The sequence below is a fragment of the Oncorhynchus gorbuscha genome, linkage group LG25 (genome assembly GCF_021184085.1).
Source record: "Oncorhynchus gorbuscha isolate QuinsamMale2020 ecotype Even-year linkage group LG25, OgorEven_v1.0, whole genome shotgun sequence".
Taxonomy (NCBI): Eukaryota; Metazoa; Chordata; class Actinopteri; order Salmoniformes; family Salmonidae; genus Oncorhynchus; species Oncorhynchus gorbuscha.
Genome location: NC_060197.1, coordinates 30,593,675 through 30,615,289, shown reverse-complemented (window position 1 = coordinate 30,615,289; position 21,615 = coordinate 30,593,675). Strand labels below are relative to the sequence as shown.

The window sequence follows — 21,615 nt, the reverse complement described above, 5'->3', positions numbered from 1 at the left end:
GTTTAAAAGGTTCTAATTTTCATAGCAATTTACAAGAAAGTGAGTATGCAATTCTTGATTCCTCATGCCTCTCACACACACTTACCAAAGACATAGTGCTATTCCGTACGTATGACTCCACCCTAAGTCTGTTCTCCTCCTCTCTGTCCATGGCTCTGTTCTCCCTCCCTCGTCGTGAAGAGTTGTTCAGAACAGGTCGACCTAGGTAGTCTAGTCCACCTCCCCCTACCAGAGTAGAGCGACTGTCCCTGATGCGCCCTGGATCCTGGATGTGAAGGAAAGAGAGAGCTTTAAACACATCACACATTTTGCACTGAATAGTCTGATTTAAAATGGCTTCCGAAGCGGGAGTTCCAGAACAGAAGATGGAGAGAAAGCATGAAGTCTTAATAACGTAACAGTTCATTAGTATGAAGTATAATTCATATAGGGTATGTGAGATGCACTACTTTTATTTTCAAATATAAATATTACTTTGAGAAAATAAGCTCCTTACATTTCATTTAACTACATAAATGTTAATTAAACACATTGTGCATATGTCACATTGTGCATGTGCCACCCAGAACTCAGAAGCCATGAATATGAAGGTTAAATCTAAAGGTTCCACGCATGCAGAGAAAGAGTGAAATTAAGACTGACCCCTAGAGAGGACAGACTGGTCCGCAGTGTACCCTCCACTCTGAGAGGGATATTCTCCTCCATCTGAAAGAACAAGGGATGAGAGAGGGAGGGGAGGAGAAAAGGAGGGAGACAGAGAGGGAGAGATTACCATATTAGCTCGAGGTAAATGGATAATGCTCATGGAATTGCAAGTATTTATTTACAAAATGACTGCATGCCTAGACTGTTGAGACGAGACCACAGATTGTAAGACATGGTAATATTATATACCTGTCCTCTAGCATCCGTACTGACTGAGTTGACTCTCCTGAAAGAGGCCTGCCTGGAGAGTGTACTGATCTCCTCCCTGAGAGAGAGAATGAGAGAAAGAGAGAGAAAAACCTTAAAATACCGTTAAAATATCCTTAATTCAAAAAGCATTTACTGTTTTCAGTGTAACATTTGTCATTTAGATTCTAGAACAATTTCAAGGGAGTTACTGTGAGGTTTGAAAACATACTTCTTCACATTCAATTCTCTCTCCAGTTTCTTGTTTTTGCGTTTGTGGTAACGGGTCACTGAGATTACTATGATGACCATGATGAGTAGCAGTCCTCCAGCCACCCCGCCAACTATGATCATCAGGAGACTGTTGAAAAACACCGGCTTCTGAGGAAACTCTGTGGGAAAGGGACAACAGGAAGTGATGTCATAATCAACATGCACATCATATTGAATACAGGAGTGAACATGTAATCCAAATGCTTAACTGGCACCATTAATATAATAGAGTTATTTTTTTAGGAAAGAAACATGGGAGTCCTACAGCAACAACAAAAAAAACATACATCCTGGACTACTATAAAAAAATAAGTGATTTGTTTTATATGACTCAGAGTGACAACACAACCTACCCGTCACAGTGATCTCCACCTCTGCTTTCCCGGTCCCCACAACGTTATAGGCCACACATTGGTAGATACCAGCGTCTGTCAAACCGAGGGGCCTATTGAACAGCAGGGATCCATTCCCTGCCGTAACGCCCTCTGGTAAGTCTCCACCCTTCCTGCGCATAACAGAAATACTATAGCACTTAACGTAGGGCTTAACAGAAGAATACAGTATATCCTACAATAATGGGCTGAATTTCATGACTATTAACGCCCAACACCACTCACTGAACCTGAACACACTCTTTCAACACACCCAACAGTGTTGTAAAAAACACCACATTCAAAACAACAACACTAACCCAAACATCACAGCAACACATCCCAAAATACAATTGACTACTGACCACCAAACAACACTAACCGTAAAGGTCAAATGAGCACCACAAGGACATGAAGCAGGCCACAACAAACCAGGACCCGTATTCACAAAGCATCACAGAGTAGGAGTTCTGATCTAGGATCAGTCTGGGTTTTTAAATCGTGAATAAGGGGGGGGACCTGATCCTAGATCAGCACTCCTACTCTGAGACAGTGTAAATACAGGCCCAGAACTCCCATTTGAAATGTCTTATATCTGAACAATAGGCTACTATATACTTGAGTCCTGTTTTGGGCCTTTTGAACAGACTCTTTATGAGCCCCAATGTGCAGAAGAAAACAGAAACAGGAACCGTAAACATTTTACATAGACACAGATCACACTGCCTGATAATGTTCTAAACAAATCCACAGTGGATCCTTCCTCCCCCGTCCCATGCCCACTTTGGCTCGATACCACCCACTTCCCCCATTCCCTGTCTTTCGACCCCTCCTGTTCGGAGCCCAAACTCATTCCTTTCTCTTCCCTCTCTAACCTCTCTCACCCGGCCCCCCTCCCTTCCTCCCTCGTGTGAAACTGCGTCCTCTGTTTGCATTCCGCACAAGCTGCAACATGACAATATGACAGCACGGTTATTACTTCTCCCGCTGCTTTGCATTGAGGAGTACAAAGAGGCAAACTGGTTTACCTGCTGCGTGCGTGCGGGTGGGCGTCGTGTGAGTTTTAAGGGGGAGTGAAAGTATACTACCCTACATATTTATTTGGACAGTGAAGCTAAAACGTTTCATTTGGCTCTATACTCCAGCATTTTGGATTTGATATCAAATGTTTCTTAGGAGGTGACAGTACAGAATGTCACTTTTTATTTGAGAGTATTTTCATACATATGTTTTACCGTTAAGAAATTAAAGCACTTTATGTATCTAGTCCCACCATTTAAAAGGTGCCATAAGTATTTGGACAAATTCACATAGTCTATTAAAGTAGCCAAAAGTTGGTCCCCCGCTCCTCCGCTCTCTCCACTGGCTTCCAGTAGCATCCGCTACAAGACCAATGAATATATCAGGCTCTGATCAGGCCCTTGTGTCTCCACAAACATGTTGGATGCATTTTCAGTTTTTAAGTTTTAAAGTAATCCTTCTCACCCCCCCCTTAAAATATTTAGATTATTGTTTTTTCCACTGGATGTCATCATATTGTGCCCAATTTAAAAATGTAATTTGTAAAAGTTGGTCCTTTAATTTACCACAAACATGGTTTTCAGTTTGTTTTGGTCATATTGTGCCCAATTTAAATTATTTTACCTTTAATTTACCAGGTTAGTCTCAATTAAATCAAATCAAAGTTTATTTGTCACGTGCGCCGAATACAACAGGTATAGACAGTGAAATGCTTACTTACAGACTCTAACCAATAGTGCAAAAAAAGGTATTAGGTGAACAATAGGTAGGTACAGAAATAATACAACAGTAAAAAGACAGGCTTTAGAAGTAGCGAGGCTACATACAGACACCGGTTAGTCAGGCTGATTGAGGTAGTATGTACATGTAGATATGGTTAAAGTGACTATGCATATATGATGAACAGAGAGTAGCAGTAGCGTAAAAGAGGGGTTGGCGGGTGGTGGGACACCAATGCAGATAACCCGGTTAGCCAATGTGTGGGAGCACTGTTTGTTCGGGCCAAATGAGGTAGTATGTACATTAATGTATAGTTAAAGTGACTATGCATATATGATAAATAGAGAGTAGCAGCAGCGTAAAAAGAGGGGTTGGGGGGAGATCTGGCCAATATAGCAGCACACAAAGTTGCAGACACATTTACAACATAAAACACAAAGCACTACAGTTTTTAAAAAAATTTACACATGGTTTGGGAAAGTGTGGTGCAACTAGGGGTGAAAACATTGACAGCCCCCCCACTTCATGGCCCATCACAGTGTTTAACCTAGCTTTAAACCCATTTGAAAAGGGACGAGCTCCTGTATTTCCAGGACCTTTTGAAGCGTGTTCCAATCGGAAGGGGCAGAGAACTGTAAAAGCATTTCCCTCTAGCTCTGTACGAGCCTTAGTTTTCATTGGTCTGCTGGACAATGTAGTTACACAAATAAATGCTAGCCTCCCCTGTTATTGGTAATGGTGAGAGGTTAGCGTGTTTTGGGGGTATGATCTTTGGGCCTCTTTAACTTTCTTACTCATCATTAAATCAGGAGCGTGAGGGCATCGTGTGTGTTTTAAGGAGGAGTGTGTTTTAAGGAGGGGTGTGTTTTAAGGAGGGGTGTGTTTTAAGGTGGAGTGTAAGTAAAGCAAGGAGCGATGGAGTGTAACAAGAGATCTAAGTCTAAAGTATATAAGGGTGAGAGAGGGAATCAGTGTGGGTGTGTGAGCGTGCTGTCTGTGTGTCTAGTGTATGTGTGTGTGTGTGTGCGTGTTACTAACACACAAACACGTCTTGCAGGTGTGTTCATGTGACTAACAGCTTAAGACTTGGTGACACATGTCTCACCCCACTAGTTTCCTTGAAATGACGTGGAAACAACGTTGATTCAACCAGTGTGTGCCCAGTTGGCCACGATCCAGTTAAACACACACACAGTACCAGTCAAAAGTTTGCACGTCGTTTTGATGTCTTGACTATTATTCTACAATGTAGAAAATAGTACACATAAAGAAAACCCTTGAATGAGTAGCTGTGTCCAAACTTTCGACTGGTACTGTACATCGTCCGCACTAGCAGACATAGGCCTAACTGTCATCTTTTTATTAATGAGACATTTTTTGTTTGTTGTAATTTCCAGTAGATGGTTTGTTCCACCTCCAACACACCCGAGAATGGTTTACTCCAGCGGTATGTCTTCCAAAGGTTACCAGAAACATTTGCCAGGTAGAGAAACCACAAGAACTTCAGTCAGCTCCGCCATTATGGGATTGCTTCAGCACAGCTATCATCACCGTGTAAGACAACATATCTGATACCCATGTCCCATTTGAACTGTCCCTGAACCAAAACGGTATGACCATGCATCTAACCTTTGTTTAACGATGGAACTCAATCAAATGATTATTGACAATGAAAGCTGGCAAGTGGAACTCATAGCAAAACTAGAAACAACTCCTGACCTCCCCCGTTTGGCTTAGTAAACACCATTAAAAACTGACTAATAGAATTACCAGTAAATCAAAACAAAAACAGATTATGCCAGACAGACAGAGCGTGAGTCAGTTGAGTCTGTCAGACAGACGGAGGCCGACAGGCAGGGAGGGCATGTGTTACCTGGTCCAGGTGAAACTCTGTGGTTTGGGGTTTCCTCCACTGACACAGCTGAGGGCAGCTCCCTCCAGACCAGCATACCAGTTATGATTAAACCCAGAGATCTCTGCATTAGGAGGATCTTCAATCGAGAAACAAGATCAGAGAGCAATTGATTTTTAACACACATGGACAATGCTACTACATGATAATATCCCATGTGTAGGCTTCACCAGGTCATTTGTCTGTGCATATTATTTACCAGCATGGTATAGCTATTTACCTTGTAACTGCAGGTACACATTTCTGTAGCCTAATACAAGCTTGGTTTAATTCATAGTAGATATGGCAGCCAATGAGAGGGGCCCTCAAGAACATTTTTCATTTCATTGAACAAAATTGGTGGGGATTAGCTTCAGATCTAGCTGGCTATCTAGCAAAAAATCTGAACTCTGGCTAAAATGAAAAGTAGGTATAAATCTGGGGCTGAAAAGGAAGAACAGGATGAAGAGACTTGGTCATATGTGCCCATAACACATTTATTTAGTAAAGTTGAGCAACATGAGAAGATTGAGACTAACAACAACGTCCCTGACACTGAATCTGGTGACCGTGACAATGACAGGAGCAGCAGCTGCATGGCAGCGTCAAGTGAGGAAGGGAGGAAAGACAGTGTCATAATGAATTGAATTTTTATTCTAATAAATATGCCATTTATAGGCTACACCACATCACCACAACATGCCAAAGGGGGAGGAGTTGCAGTCTACTGCAGAGATAGCCTGCAAAGTAATGTCATACTTTCCAGGTCCATACCCAAACAGTTCGAACTACTAATTTTTAAAATGACTCTCTCCAGAAATAAGTCTCTCACTGTTGCCGCCTGCTACCGACCCCCCTCAGCTCCCAGCTGTGCCCTGGACACCATTTGTGAATTGATCGCCCCCCATCTAGCTTCAGAGTTTGTTCTGTTAGGTGACCTAAACTGGGATATGCTTAACACCCCGGCAGTCCTACGATCTAAGCTAGATGCCCTCAATCTCACACAAATCATCAAGGAACCCACCAGGTACAACCCTAAATCTGTAAACAAGGGCACCCTCATAGACGTCATCCTGACCAACTGGCCCTCCAAATACACCTCCGCTGTCTTCAACCAGGATCTCATCGATCACTGCCTCATTGCCTGTATCCGCTACGGATCCGCAGTCAAACGACCACCCCTCGTCACTGTCAAACGCTCCCTAAAACACTTCTGCGAGCAGGCCTTTCTAATCGACCTGGCCCGGGTATCCTGGAAGGATATTGACCTCATCCCGTCAGTTGAGGATGCCTGGTCATTCTTTAAAAGTAACTTCCTCACCATTTTAGATAAGCATGCTCCGTTCAAAAATGCAGAACTAAGAACAGATATAGCCCTTGGTTCACTCCAGATCTGACTGCCCTTGACCAGCACAAAAACATCCTGTGGCAGACTGCAATAGCATCGAATAGTCCCCGCGATATGCAACTGTTCAGGGAAGTCAGGAACCAATACACGCATTCAGTCAGGAAAGCCAAGGCCAGCTTCTTCAGGCAGAAATTTGCATCCTGTAGCTCTAACTCCAAAAAGTTCTGGGACACTGTAATGTCCATGGAGAACAAGAGTACCTCCTCCCAGCTGCCCACTGCACTGAGGCTATGTAACACGGTCACCACTGATAAATCCATGATTATCGAAAACTTCAACAAGCATTTCTCAACGGCTGGCCATGCCTTCATCCTGGCTACTCCAACCTCGGCCAACAGCCCCCCCCCAGGTTCTCCTTTGTCGCCGCCAGGTTCTCCTTTGCCGCCGCCATAGTCGCAACCCCTATTACCAGCCTGTTCAACCTCTCTTTCATATCGTCTGAGATCCCCAAGGATTGGAAAACTGCCGCAGTCATCCCCCTCTTCAAAGGGGAGACACCCTGGACCCAAACTGTTACAGACCTACAGTGCCTTGCGAAAGTATTCGGCCCCCTTGAACTTTGCGACCTTTTTCTACATTTCAGGCTTCAAACATAAAGATATAAAACTGTATTTTTTTGTGAAGAATCAACAACAAGTGGGACACAATCATGAAGTGGAACGACATTTATTGGATATTTCAAACTTTTTTAACAAATCAAAAACTGAAAAATTGGGCGTGCAAAATTATTCAGCCCCCTTAAGTTAATACTTTGTAGCGCCACCTTTTGCTGCGATTACAGCTGTAAGTCGCTTGGGGTATGTCTATCAGTTTTTCACATCGAGAGACTGAAATGTTTTCCCATTCCTCCTTGCAAAACAGCTCGAGCTCAGTGAGGTTGGATGGAGAACATTTGTGAACAGCAGTTTTCAGTTCTTTCCACAGATTCTCGATTGGATTCAGGTCTGGACTTTGACTTGGCCATTCTAACACCTGGATATGTTTCTTTTTGAACCATTCCATTGTAGATTTTGCTTTATGTTTTGGATCATTGTCTTGTTGGAAGACACATCTCAGTCCCAGTCCCAGGTCTTTTGCAGACTCCATCAGGTTTTCTTCCAGAATGGTCCTGTATTTGGCTCCATCCATCTTCCCATCAATTTTAACCATCTTCCCTGTCCCTGCTGAAGAAAAGCAGGCCCAAACCATGATGCTGCCACCACCATGTTTGCCAGTGGGGATGGTGTGTTCAGGGTGATAAGCTGTGTTGCTTTTACGCCAAACATAACGTTTTGCATTGTTGCCAAAAAGTTCAATTTTGGTTTCATCTGACCAGAGCACCTTCTTCCACATGTTTGTTGTGTCTCCCAGGTGGCTTGTGGCAAACTTTAAACAACACTTTTTATGGATATCTTTAAGAAATGGCTTTCTTCTTGCCACTTCCATAAAGGCCAGATTTGTGCAATATACGACTGATTGTTGTCCTATGGACAGAGTCTCCCACCTCAGCTGTAGATCTCTGCAGTTCATACAGAGTGATCATGGGCCTCTTGGCTGATCAGTCTTCTCCTTGTATGAGCTGAAAGTTTAGAGGGACGGCCAGGTCTTGGTAGATTTGCAGTGGTCTGATACTCATTCCATTTCAATATTATCGCTTGCACAGTGCTCCTTGGGATGTTTAAAGCTTGGGAAATCTTTTTGTATCCAAATCCGGCTTTAAACTTCTTCACAACAGTATCTCGGACCTGCCTGGTGTGTTCCTTGTTCTTCATGATGCTCTCTGCGCTTTTAACGGACCTCTGAGACTATCACAGTGCAGGTGCATTTATACGGAGTCTTGATTACACACAGGTGGATTGTATTTATCATCATTAGTCATTTAGGTCAACATTGGATCATTCAGAGATCCTCACTGAACTTCTGGAGAGAGTTTGCTGCACTGAAAGTAAAGGGTCTGAATAATTTTGCACGCCCAATTTTTCAGTATTTGATTTGTTAAAAAGTTTGAAATATCCAATAAATGTCGTCCCACTTGTTGTTGATTCTTCACAAAAAAATACAGTTTTATATCTTTATGTTTGAAGCCTGAAATGTGGCAAAAGGTTGCAAAGTTCAAGGGGGCCGAATACTTTCGCAAGGCACTGTATTATTATTATTATTATATTCATCCTGCCCTGCCTATCTAAGGTCTTCGAAAGCCAAGTCAACAAACAGGTCACTGACCATCTCAAATCCCACCGTACCTTCTCCGCTGTGCAATCTGGTTTCCGAGCCGGTCACGGGTGCACCTCAGCCACGCTCAAGGTACTAAACGATATCATAACCGCCATGGATAAAAGACATTACTGTGCAGCCGTCTTCATCGACCTGGCCAAGGCTTTCGACTCTGTCAATCACCATATTCTTATCGGCCGACTCAATAGCCTCGGTTTTTCTAATGACTGCCTTGCCTGGTTCACCAACAGAGTTCAGTGTGTCAAATCGGAGGCTATTTTGTCCGGTCCTCTGGCAGTCTCTATGGGGGTGCCACAGGGTTCAATTCTCAGGCCGACTCTTTTCTCTGTATATATCAATGATGTTCCTCTTGCTGCAGGCGATTCCCTGATCCACCTCTACGCAGACGACACCATTCTGTATACTTCTGGCCCTTCCTTGGACACTGTGCTATCTAACCTCCAAACGAGCTTCAATGCCATACAACACTCTTTCCGTGGCCTCCAACTGCTCTTAAACACTAGTAAAACCAAATGCATGCTTTTCAACCGGTCGCTGCCTGCACCCGCACGCCTGACTAGCATCACCACCCTGGATGGTTCCGACCTAGAATATGTGGACATCTATAAGTACCTGTAAGTGTACCTGTAAGTCTATAAGTGTCTGGCTAGACTGTAAACTCTCCTTCCAGACTCATATCAAACATCTCCAATCTAAAATCAAATCTGGAGTCGGCTTTCTATTCCGCAACAAAGCCTCCTTCACTCACGCCGCCAAACTTACCCTAGTAAAACTAACTATCCTACCGATCCTCAACTTCGGCGATGTCATCTACAAAATAGCTTCCAATACTCTACTCAGCAAACTGGATGCAGTTTATCACAGTGCCATCCGTTTTGTTACTAAAGCACCTTATACCACCCACCACTGCGACCTGTATGCTCTAGTCGGCTGGCCCTCGCTACATATTAGTCGACAGACCCACTGGCTCCAAGTCATCTACAAGCTTGGTGAAGCTCCATGCTAGGTAAAGCTCCGCCTTATCTCAGTTCACTGGTCACGATGGCAACACCCACCCGTAGCACGCACTCCAGCAGGTGTATCTCACTGATCATCCCTAAAGCCAAAACCTCATTTGGCCGCCTTTCGTTCCAGTTCTCTGCTGCCTGTGACTGGAACGAATTGCAAAAATCGCTGAAGTTGGAGACTTTTTTCTCCCTCACAAATTTCAAATATCTGCTATCTGAGCAGCTAACCGATCGCTGCAGCTATACATAGTCTATCGGTAAATAACCCACCCAATTTACCTACCTCATCCCCATACTGTTTATATTTATTTACTTTTCTGCTCTTTTGCACACCAGTATCTCTACCTGTACATGACCATCTGATCATTTATCACTCCAGTGTTAATCTGAAAAATTGTAATTATTCACCTACCTCCTCATGCCTTTTGCACACAATGTATATAGACTCTTTTTTTCCTTTTTTTTTCTACTGTGTTATTTACTTGTTAATTGTTTACTCCATATGTAACTCTGTTGTCTGTTCACACTGCTATGCTTTATCTTGGCCAGGTCGCAGATGTAAATGAGAACTTGTTCTCAACTAGCCTACCTGGTTAAATAAAGGTGAAATAAAAATCAAATAAAAAATTTGTACATGCATAATATTTACGGCATGTTTATGCTATATACAGTGCATTCAAAGTACTCAGACCCCTTGTTACGTTATAGCCTTATTCTAAAATTGATTAAATCGTTATTTTCCCTCAACAATCTACACACAATACACCATAATGACAAAGCAAAGAGATTTTTAGAAATGTTTGCTTATTGATAACATTTTTTAAACTGAAATATCACATTTACATACGTAATCAGACCCTTTACTCAGTACTTTGTTGATGTACCTTTGGCAGTGATTACAGCCTCGAGTCTTCTTGGGTCTGACGCTACAAGTTTGGCACACCTGTATTTGGGGAGTTTCTCCCATTCTTCTCTGCATATCCTCTCAAGATCTTTCAGGTTGGATGGGGAGTGTTGCTGCACAGCTATTTTCAGGTCTTTCCAGATGTTCAAGTCCGGGCTCTGGCTGGGCCACTCAAGTACATTCAGAGACTTGTCCCAAGGCCACTCCTGTACTGTCTGTGTGCTTAGGGTCATTGTCCTGTTGGAAGGGTAACCTTTGGTCTGAGCGCTCTGGAGCAGGTTTTCATCAAGGATCTCTCTATACTTTGCGCCGTTAATTTTTCCCCTCGATCCTGACTAGTCTCCCAGTCCCTGCCGCTGAAAAACATCCCCACAGCATGATGCTGCCACCACCAAGCTTCACCGTAGAGATGGTGCAAGGTTTCCTCCAGATGTAAAGCTTGGCAAAGAGTTCAATCTTGGTTTCATCAGACCAGAGAATCTTATTTCTCATGGTCTGAGAGTCTTTAGGTGCCTTTTGGCAAACTCCAAGCGGGCTGTCATGTGCCTTTTATAGGCTTGATTGGTTGAGTGGTGCAGAGATGGTTGTCCTTCTGGAAGGTTCTCCCATCTCCACAGAGGAAATCTGGAGCTCTGTCAGTGCTGGTCACGTGAGGCCACTGCATTCTTGGGGACCTTTAATACTGCAGACATTGAATGTTACCGTTCCCCAGATATGTGCCTCGACACAATCCTGTCTTGGAGCTATACGGACAATTCCTTTGACCTCATGGCTTGGTTTATGCTCGGACATGCACTGTCAACTGTGGGACCTTATATAGACAGGTGTGTGCCTTTCCAAATCATGTCCAATCAATTGAATTTACCACAGGTGGACTACAATCAAGTTATAGAAACATCTCAAGGATGATCAATGGAAACAGGTTGCACCTGAGCTCAATTTTAAGTCTCATAGCAAGGGGTCTGAATACTTATGTAAATAAGTAAAAACATGTTTTTGCTTGGTCATTATAGAGTATTGTGTGTAGATTGATGAGGGGAAAAATGCAGTTTAATCCATGTAAGAATGAGGCTGACACGTAACAAAATGTGGAACAAGTCAAGGGGTCTGAATACTTTGAATGCACTGCACACTATATATACACTAAAGTATGTGGACACCCCTTCAAATGAGTGGATTCGGCTATTTCAGCCACACCCGTTGCTGACAGGTGTATAAAACTGAGGACACAGCCATGCAATCTACATAGACCAACATTGGCAGTAGAATGGCCTTACTGAAGAACTCAGTGACTTTCAACGTGACTTTTGCCACCTTTTAGTAAAGTCAGTTTGTCTAATTTCTGCCCTGCTAGAGCTGCCCCGGTCAACTGTAAGTGCTGTTATTGTGAAGTGGAAATATCTTGGAGCAACAACGGCTCAGCCGCGAAGTGGTAGGCCTGACAAGCTCACAGAATGGGACCGCCGAGTGCTGAAGCACGTAGCGTGTAAAAATCGTCTGTCCTCGGTTGCAATACTCACTACCGAGCTCCAAACTGCCTCTGGACGCAACATCAACACAATAACTGACTATCGAGAGCGTCACGTAATGGGTTTCCATGGCCGAGGAGCCACACACAAACCCAAGATCACCATGCCCAATGCCAAGCGTCGGCTGGAGTGGTGTAAAACTTGCCGCCATTGGACTCTGGAGCAGTGGAAATGTGTTCTCTGGAGTGATGAATCACGCTTCACCATCTGGCAGTCATATGGACAAATCTGGGTTTGGCAGAGGCCAGGAGAACGCTACCTGCCCCAATGCATAGTGCCAACTGGTGGAGGTGGAATATTGGTCTGGGGCTGTTTTTCAATGTTCGGGCTAGGCCCCTTAGTTCCAGTGAAGGGAAATCTTAACACTACAGCATACAATGACTTTCTAGATGAGTCTATGCTTCTAACTTTGTGGCAACAGCTTGGTGAAGGCCCTTTCCTGTTTCAGCATGCCAATTCCCCAGTGCACAAAGCGAGGTCCATTCAGAAATGGTTTGTCTAGATCGGTGTGGGAGACCTTGGCTGGCCTGCACAGAGCCTTGACCTCAACCCCATCGAACACCTTTGGGATGAATTGGAACGCCGACTGTGAGCCAGGCCTAATCGCCCAACATCAGTGCCTGATCGCACTAATGCTCTTGTGGCTGAATGGAAGCAAGTCCCCGCAGCAATGTTCCAACATTTAGTGGAAATCCTTCCCAGAAGAGTGGAGGCTGTCATAGCAGCACAGGGGGGACGAACTCTATATTGATGCCCATGATTTTGGAATGTGTTGTTTGACGAGCAGGTGTCCACATACTTTTGGTCATGTTGTGTAGCTATTTGTCTTGTAACTGCTGGTACGAGTTTCTTTAGCCTTATCCAAGTTTGTGTTCATCATGGTAGATACAACTTCCTTAATCATTGGTTAATTATAGTAAAAAGCTCAAAGTCCACATGTTCTGGTGGTCTAGGTACACCAAGACCCGGGTTTGATCCCTGTCTCCACCTTTCCCACTTTGTGTCCTTCTAATCTAGCCCCCCCTTTTTTCTAATCTGTCTAAATAAAAAAAGCAAAAAGCAATTTGGAATGAAGCATAAGAGGTCAGAGGTCAAGCATAAAACATATATGACTTGTTAGCTGGTTTAATAAATAATTGGCGACCAAACTCAATGAGCTGTGCATAAAGTATCTAGAATCGTAGCTATCGTGGAGTCTGAACTCACAGTGCACCACCAGGTTGTTGGTGATCCTGCGGGGTTCCTTCAGAGCACGGTGCCTCACCAGACAGTCCAGCCTCATCCCGTTCATACTCCTCAGGGGGTGCAGGGAGAAGTGGGTGGAGACTGACCCGCCCACCGAACTCCTATTCTGTGACAGGCCCGTCAGGTCTGTGTCCCAGTTGAGGATGGGTGGGGGGCGGGCCACGGAGCGGCAGGAGGCAGCCAATCGAAAGGACTGGCCCTCGACAAGAATTACAGGGTCCAGGGAGGAGATGGGCGTGGCTGTGGGGGTCAAGGGTCAAATGTCAAGAACGGTCACTTGTCAGACTTTCTTCAGGGACAGGAAGCAACTAATCACTGGCTTTAGTGTTTGTGGAGGTGACTTTAGGACTAATCTTAGAACTGGTCTTAGTTGTTAGTTGGAGGTTAAGCTGTTCCTAGTTCAGTGACATGATGTTTCAGGGGGTGGTAATCACCAAGCACAGCAATAGGATCAGCTTTGACATGATCCAAGCTGAGATCTAATCTTCTCCATTAGGTAGGTGTTTAAAAAACCCTAGATCAGCTCTTTGAGGAAACTTGATCCTAAAAACCTCAGACAGCTGGACACACTGACTGTCACAAGAACAGTTCTTCATCGTTTACTGATCTTGTGGCTTATATGAATATTATTACCATAACTGAAGCTAATGTTTTAGCTAGTAATACTACAGCTGACACCTGTTCCCATCATCATCATTATCAACAACATCATCCTCATCCTAATTATCATCCACATCCTCATCAACTTCATCCTAATTATCACCATCATCATCATCCCACCAATCAGCCATTACTCATTCCATTAAATGATATAGGCCATAAAAGGACATTATACTCTGTAAATCAAAAAGAGACACAATGAGTAAGGGGAAGGAAGGGGAGGAACTTACTCCACACGGTGAGTGACAGCTGTTGTTCAAAGTTCCCCGAGGGGAAGGTGCTGATGTGACAGTTGTACGTGCCCTCATCTGACTCCACAGTGTTCATGATGATCAGAGACGAGTCCACTGTGGGCTCACTGCTGCCGAACCGCACACGCCCCGAGTACTGACCAAACTCTGAGAGGGGGGGGGGGGTAGAGAGGGGAAGTGAGATATGGGGGAGGCAAAAAGAGAGAGATGGAGAAGTAGCTAGGTTAAAAGTGCAAGTGTAGTTTTGTCATCTACTTTCAATTCAACTTCTGGGGCTTTGAGTGTTAGCAAAGAGGGTGAACTACCAATGTATTGTGGTGTCCTCGCTATGTGAGCCAGGTTACCATTCCCACCAAGTGGGTTAACCCTATTGGCCCAATGCGTACGGTGTTTCCCTTTCAACCCGGGTTCGCTTTCCTGCCGCGGCAATAATATAAAGAGAAAGATGGTTGTGACTACTGTAACACCTACTGTATACGTGTCCTACCTGTTTGTCCGGCAGTGTGGTGTACTGTAATGATCTGATCCTTGGTACCATCTGCTCTCTCCTTGGTCCAGGTGACCTGTGACAAGGAGAGGCAAGACAACATCATGTTAGGGACAACTTTTCTAAGATAATGCTGTACAACATATCTGGTTTTATGGGTACTGTCGTGAATTATGCTTCAGACCTGAACCACCACCTGGCCCACTTCCACCTTGAACCGGCAGGGCAGCCGGGTCTCAACCTCGGTCAAGGACTGCACGGGAGATTGTTGCTCAAAGTCCCCCTGCACCACGGCAACTGGGGAAGAAAGAGGAAGGGTGGGAAGGAGGAGAAAGGGAGGAAGAAGTGGGGGGGAACTTAATTGATGACTTCATTGTCCCCTTGGGGTAAATGTGTGTGGCATCTTAAACATCATTATAGAAAACACAAAATAAAGACAATTACAATATAGCGAAATGCAATACAATGTCACAGTGTAGAGTATAGAGAGAGAGCAGAAAGATAGAGGTTAAGAGAAAGAGCGGGTGTGAGAGAGGTGGGAGAAAGAACATTTATCATAAGAAACTAGCTCCCTGGTACACAAAATATCCGAGCTCTGAAGCAAGCTTCCAGAAAATTGGAACGGAAATGGCGCCACACCAAACTGGAAGTCTTCCGACTAACTTGGAAAGACAGTACCGTGCAGTACCGAAGAGCCCTTACTGCTGCTCGACCATCCTATTTTTCTAACTTAATTGAGGAAAATAAGAACAATCCGAAATTCCTTTTTGATACTGTCGCAAAGCTAACTAAAAAGCAGCATTCCCCAAGAGAGGATGACTTTCACTTTAGCAGTGATAAATTCATGAACTTCTTTGAGGAAAAGATTATGATTATTAGAAAGCTAATTACGGACTCCTCTTTAAATCTGCGTATTCCTTCAAAGCTCAGTTGTCCTGAGTCTGCACAACTCTGCCAGGACCTAGGATCAAGAGAGACGCTCAAGTGTTTTAGTACTATATCTCTTGACACAATGATGAAAATAATCATGGCCTCTAAACCTTCAAGCTGCATACAGGACCCTATTACAACTAAACTACTGAAAGAGCTGCTTCCTGTGCTTGGCCCTCCTATGTTGAACATAATAAATGGCTCTATCCACCGGATGTGTACCAAACTCACTAAAAGTGTCAGTAATAAAGCCTCTCTTGAAAAAGCCAAACCTTGACCCAGAAAATATTAAAAACTAAAATCGGCCTATATCGAATCTTCCATTCCTCTCAAAAATTTTAGAAAAGGCTGTTGCGCAGCAACTCACTGCCTTCCCGAAGACAAACAATCTATATGAAATGCTTCAGTCTGGTTTTAGACCCCATCATAGCACTGAGACGGCACTTGTGAAGGTGGTAAATGACATTTTAATGGCATCGGACCGAGGCTCTGCATCTGTCCTCATGCTCCTAGACCTTAAGTGCTGCTTTTGATACCATCGATCACCACATTCTTTTGGAGAGATTGGAAACCCAAATTGGTCTACACGGACAAATTCTGGCCTGGTTTAGATCTTATCTGTTGGAAAGATATCAATTTGTCTCTGTGAATGGTTTGTCCTCTGACAAATCAACTGTAAATTTCAGTGTTCCTCAAGGTTCCGTTTTAGGACCACTATTGTTTTCACTATATATTTTACCTCTTGGGGATGTTATTCGAAAACATAATGTTAACTTTCACTGCTATGCGGATGACACACAGCTGTACATTTCAATGAAACATGGTGAAGCCCCAAAATTGCCCTTGCTAGAAGCATGTGTTTCAGACATAAGGAAGTGGATGGCTGAAAACTTTCTACTTTTAAACTCGGACAAAACAGAGATGCTTGTTCTAGGTCCCAAGAAACAAAGAGATCTTCTGTTGAATCTGACAATTAATCTTAAATGGTTGTACAGTCGTCTCAAATAAAACTGTGAAGGACCTCGGCGTTACTCTGGACCCTGATCTCTCTTTTGAAGAACATATCAAGGCCATTTCAAGGACAGCTTTTTTCCATCTACGTAACATTGCAAAAATCAGAAACTTTCTGTCCAAAAATGATACAGAAAAATGTATCCATGCTTTTGTCACTTCTAGGTTAGACTACTGCAATGCTCTACTTTCCGGCTACCCGGATAAAGCACTAAATAAACTTCAGTTAGTGCTAAATACGGCTGCTAGAATCCTGACTAGAACCAAATAATTTGATCATATTACTCCAGCGCTAGCCTCTCTACACTGGCTTCCTGTCAAAGCAAGGGCTGATTTCAAGGTTTTATTGCTAACCTACAAAGCATTACATGGGCTTGCTCCTACCTATCTCTCTGATTTGGTCCTGCCGTACATACCTACACGTACGCTATGGTCACAAGACGCAGGCCTCCTAATTGTCCCTAGAATTTCTAAGCAAACAGCTGGGGTCAGGGCTTTTTCCTATAGAGCTCCATTTTTATGGAACGGTCTGCCTACCCATGTCAGAGACGCAAACTCGGTCTCAACCTTTAAGTCTTTACTGAAGAATCATCTCTTCAGTGGGTCATATGATTGAGTGTAGTCTGGCCCAGGAGTGGGAAGGTGAACGGAAAGGCTCTGGAGCAACGAACCGCCCTTGCTGTCTCTGCCTGGCCGGTTCCCCTCTTTCCACTGGGATTCTCTGACTCTAACCCTATTACAGGGGCTGAGTCACTGGCTTACTGGGGCTCTCTCATGCCGTCCCTGGAAGGGGTGCGTCACCTGAGTGGGTTGATTCACTGATGTGGTCATCCTGTCTGGGTTGGCGCCCCCCCTTGGGTTGTGCCATGGCGGAGATCTTTGTGGGCTATACTCAGCCTTGTCCCAGGATGGTACGTTGGTGGTTGAAGATATCCCTCTAGTGGTGTGGGGGCTGTGCTTTGGCAAAGTGGGTGGGGTTATATCCTTCCTGTTTGGCCCTGTCTGGGGGTGTCCTCGGATGGGGCCACAGTGTCTCCTGACCCCTCCTGTCTCAGCCTCCAGTATTTATACTGCAGTAGTTTGTGTCAGGGGGCTAGGGTCAGTTTGTTATATCTGGAGTACTTCTCCTGTCCTATTCGGTGTCCTGTGTGAATCTAAGTGTGTGTTCTCTAATTCTCTCCTTCTCTCTTTCTTTCTCTCTCTCGGAGGACCTGAGCCCTAGGACCATGCCCCAAGACTACCTGACATGATGACTCCTTGCTGTCCCAGTCCACCTGGCCATGCTGCTGCTCCAGTTTCAACTGACCTGAGCCCTTGGACCATGCCACAGGACTACCTGACATGATGACTCCTTGCTGTCCCCAGTCCACCTGACCGTGCTGCTGCTCCAGTTTCAACTGTTCTGCCTTATTATTATTCGACCATGCTGGTCATTTATGAACATTTGAACATCTTGGCCATGTTCTGTTATAATCTCCACCCGGCACAGCCAGAAGAGGACTGGCCACCCCACATAGCCTGGTTCCTCTAGGTTTCTTCCTAGGTTTTGGCCTTTCTAGGGAGTTTTCCTAGCCACCGTGCTTCTACACCTGCATTGCTTGCTGTTTGGGGTTTTAGGCTGGGTTTCTGTACAGCACTTTGAGATATCAGCTGATGTACGAAGGGCTATATAAATACATTTGATTTAATTTGAACAGAGAGAGATTGAGAGGGGGGGTGGAGAAAGAGCAGAGAGAGAGGTTGAGAGAGGGGGGGCAGAGAGATAGAGGTTGAGAGGGGGGGTGGAGAAAGAGCAGAGATAAACGTTGAGAGAGGGGGGGAGAAAGAGCAGAGATAGACGTTGAGAGAGGGGGAGAAAGAGCAGAGATAGACGTTGAGAGAGGGGGAGAAAGAGCAGAGAGATAGAGGTTGAGAGAGAGAGAGGGGGGGGTGTAGAAATAGCAGAGAGATAGACGTTGAGAGAGGGTGGGGGAGAAAGAGCAGAGAGATAGAGGTTGAGAGAGGGAGGGGGAGCAGAAGGGTTGAGGATGAGAGAGAGAGAATGAGAGGTTGAAAGACATTAGGGAGACTGTACACTGAACCATGACTGAGGATTAGTACCCTGACCCTCTTCTCAGTATCCTTCCGTATACTTTAGGGGATGAACGACAGAAAGTATGAGAAGAGAAGAGGTGTAGAGAACAGAGAGATGTGGAAAGTTTGTTTGCAAAGAAGATAGAGAGGCCAAGAGATGGGGGGAGGAATTTAAGAGAGCACCACAAAGAAAAGGAGGCAGTCAGAGGGAGGACGGAGAGAAACAGGTGTATGAAAGCAAGTGATTAGGTGAGAAGACATGTTGCTTGACTTGTTGCACTAGTTAACTGTCCATACCAATTCATAGTGAACCCTTTAGTGTCCAGAGAAACACACACCTCACACACACGTATGCATGTACACACACACACATATACACGCATATAAACTTTTAAAAAATAAGAAACGTCCTCTCACTGTCAACTGCGTTTATTTTCAGCAAACTTAACATGTGTAAATATTTGTATGAACATAACAAGATTCAGCAAATGAGACAAACTGAACAAGTTCCACAGATGTGACTAACAGAAATGGAATAATGTGTCCCTGAACAAAGGGGGGGTCAAAATCAAAAGTAACAGTCTAGTATCTGGTGTGGCCACCAGCTGCAATAAGTACTGCAGTGCATCTTCTCATGGACTGCACCAGATTTGCCAGGTCTTGCTTCACTCGTCAACCAAGGCACCTGCAAGTTCCCGGACATTTCTGGTGGGGGAAATGGCCCTAGTCCTCACCCTCCGATCCAACGGGTCCCAGGCATACTCAATAGGATTGAGATCCAGGCTCTTCGCTGGCCATGGTAGAACACGGACATTCCTGTCTTGCAGGAAATCACGCACAGAACGAGCCGTATGGCTGGTGGCATTGTCATGCTGGAGAGTCATGTCAGGATGACCCTGCAGCTAGGGTACCACATAAGGGAGGAGGATGTCTTCCCTGTAACGCACAGCGTTGAGATTGCCTGCAATGACAACAAGCTCAGTCCGATGATGCTGTGACACACCCTCCACCTCCAAATCGATCCCGCTCCAGAGTACAAGCCTCGGTGTAATGCTTATTCCTTCGATGATAAATGCAAATCCGACCATCAACCCTGGTGAGACAAAACCACGACTCGTCAGTGAAGAGCACTTTTTGCCAGTCCTGTCTGCTCCAGCGATGGTGGGTTTGTGCCCATAGGCGATGTTGTTGCCGGAGATGTCTGGTGAGGACCTGCCTTGCAACAGGTCTACAAGCCCTCAGTCCAGCCTCTCTCAGCCTATTGCGGACAGTCTGAGCACTGATGGAGGGATTGTGTGTTCTTGGTGTAACTCGGGCAGTTGTTGTTGCCATCCTGTACCTGTCCCGCAGGTGTGATGTTCGGATGTACCGATCCTGTGCAGGTGTTGTTACACGTGGTTTGCCACTGCGAGGACGATCAGCTGTCCGTCCTGTCTCCCTGTAACGCTGTCTTAGGCGTCTCACAGTATGGGCATTGCAATTTATTGCCCTAGCCACATCTGCAGTCCTCATGCCTTCTTGCAGCATGCCTAAGGCACGTTCATGCAGATGAGCAGGGACCCTGGGCATCTTTCTTTTGGTGTTTTTCAGAATCAGTAGAAAGGCCTCTTTAGTGTCCTAAGTTTTCAAAACTGTGACCTTAATTGCCTACCGTCTGTAAGCTGTTAGTGTCTTAACGACCGCTCCATAGGTGCATGTTCATTAATTGTTTATGGTTCATTGAACAAGCATGGGAAACAGTTTTTAAACCCTTTACAATTTAGATCTGTGAAGTTAGTTGGATTTTCACAAATTATCTTTGAAAGACATGGTCCTGAAAAATGGACGTTTCTTTTTTTGCTGAGTTTACATATATATATACACACACACGTGCGTACGCATGCACGCACAACCTGTGGGTTTTCAGGTAGAACTGTAAACTCACTAACCTATTTGATGTAGACATAACCAGTAATGCTACATCATCTATAATGTCACACTGTTCCGCCAAGTCACAACATTGTTGATCCTCAAGGAATGAAGTCCTGATTGCCATCTGACTGCCTCTCATCCTATCTGTGCATGAATAGATACACATTGTCACATTGGACACACACACACACAGTCGGCCTCTATGTCTCAGCCTCACACAAACAATGTCTCTGTATTCTTAATGCATAACAGTCATTATACATCAGCATCTATAAATACAGTAGAGAACGATAGACGCCGGCTGCAATCCTTCTCTGATCCCCATACAGACATACTTGTGTGTGTGTGTGTGGGTGTGGGGGGGAGAGAGATAGAGAAAAGGAAAGGAGTCAGACTGAATAGTAAACATGAGGGAGGGAAATTGATTAACTGCAACCTGTTTTTCCAGAAATATCAGACAACTCCTCAAGTGTTGTTCATCTAATCCAGAAAAGACGAACCCAAGAAGCTGGACAAGAGCCAAAGTTGGCAGTAGCCTACTTTTAGAATTACATTTAAAAAACTACTTGGTAGGTAAATTACTCAAATAAATAGGACAACAGGTAAACCAAAATAAAAACGCAGAGCTTTAGTTAACTTTCAATATATTTGTCATTATTATGTGAAACTTTCTTAGCAAATTATATTGCCTTAGTCCTATTGCAGTGTTACTCTTCCTCATGGTCTAAACATTAAACCATTAATAAATGACTTACTGAAACTTCCAAGGATCCACAGCAGCGGTGTCAGTCCGCACAGGAGTGATGTCATTCTCCCCGG

The 21,615-nt window shown here is 44.5% G+C and overlaps 1 protein-coding gene across 2 annotated transcripts in view; it reads right to left on the bottom strand.

Annotated features, from left to right (window-relative positions):
- nectin4a (nectin cell adhesion molecule 4a) overlaps positions 1 to 21,615 on the bottom strand; it is a 27,991-nt gene that overhangs the window by 2,814 nt on the left and 3,562 nt on the right. Inside the window, exons 1-11 of one of the 2 annotated variants that reach the window (XM_046327928.1) lie at positions 21,552 to 21,615; positions 15,056 to 15,168; positions 14,872 to 14,947; positions 14,364 to 14,531; positions 13,435 to 13,713; positions 5,149 to 5,266; positions 1,518 to 1,669; positions 1,124 to 1,283; positions 895 to 970; positions 643 to 705; positions 86 to 265 (exon numbers count right to left, since the gene is read on the bottom strand). The exon at positions 21,552 to 21,615 is cut by the window's right edge and continues 1,153 nt beyond it. In XM_046327928.1, coding sequence (XP_046183884.1) covers positions 86 to 265; positions 643 to 705; positions 895 to 970; positions 1,124 to 1,283; positions 1,518 to 1,669; positions 5,149 to 5,266; positions 13,435 to 13,713; positions 14,364 to 14,531; positions 14,872 to 14,947; positions 15,056 to 15,168; positions 21,552 to 21,606 — 1,440 coding nt within the window. In that variant the 5' untranslated portion in view covers positions 21,607 to 21,615. The remainder of the gene's footprint in view (positions 1 to 85; positions 266 to 642; positions 706 to 894; positions 971 to 1,123; positions 1,284 to 1,517; positions 1,670 to 5,148; positions 5,267 to 13,434; positions 13,714 to 14,363; positions 14,532 to 14,871; positions 14,948 to 15,055; positions 15,169 to 21,551) is intronic. The other variant, XM_046327929.1, reaches the window with a different exon arrangement.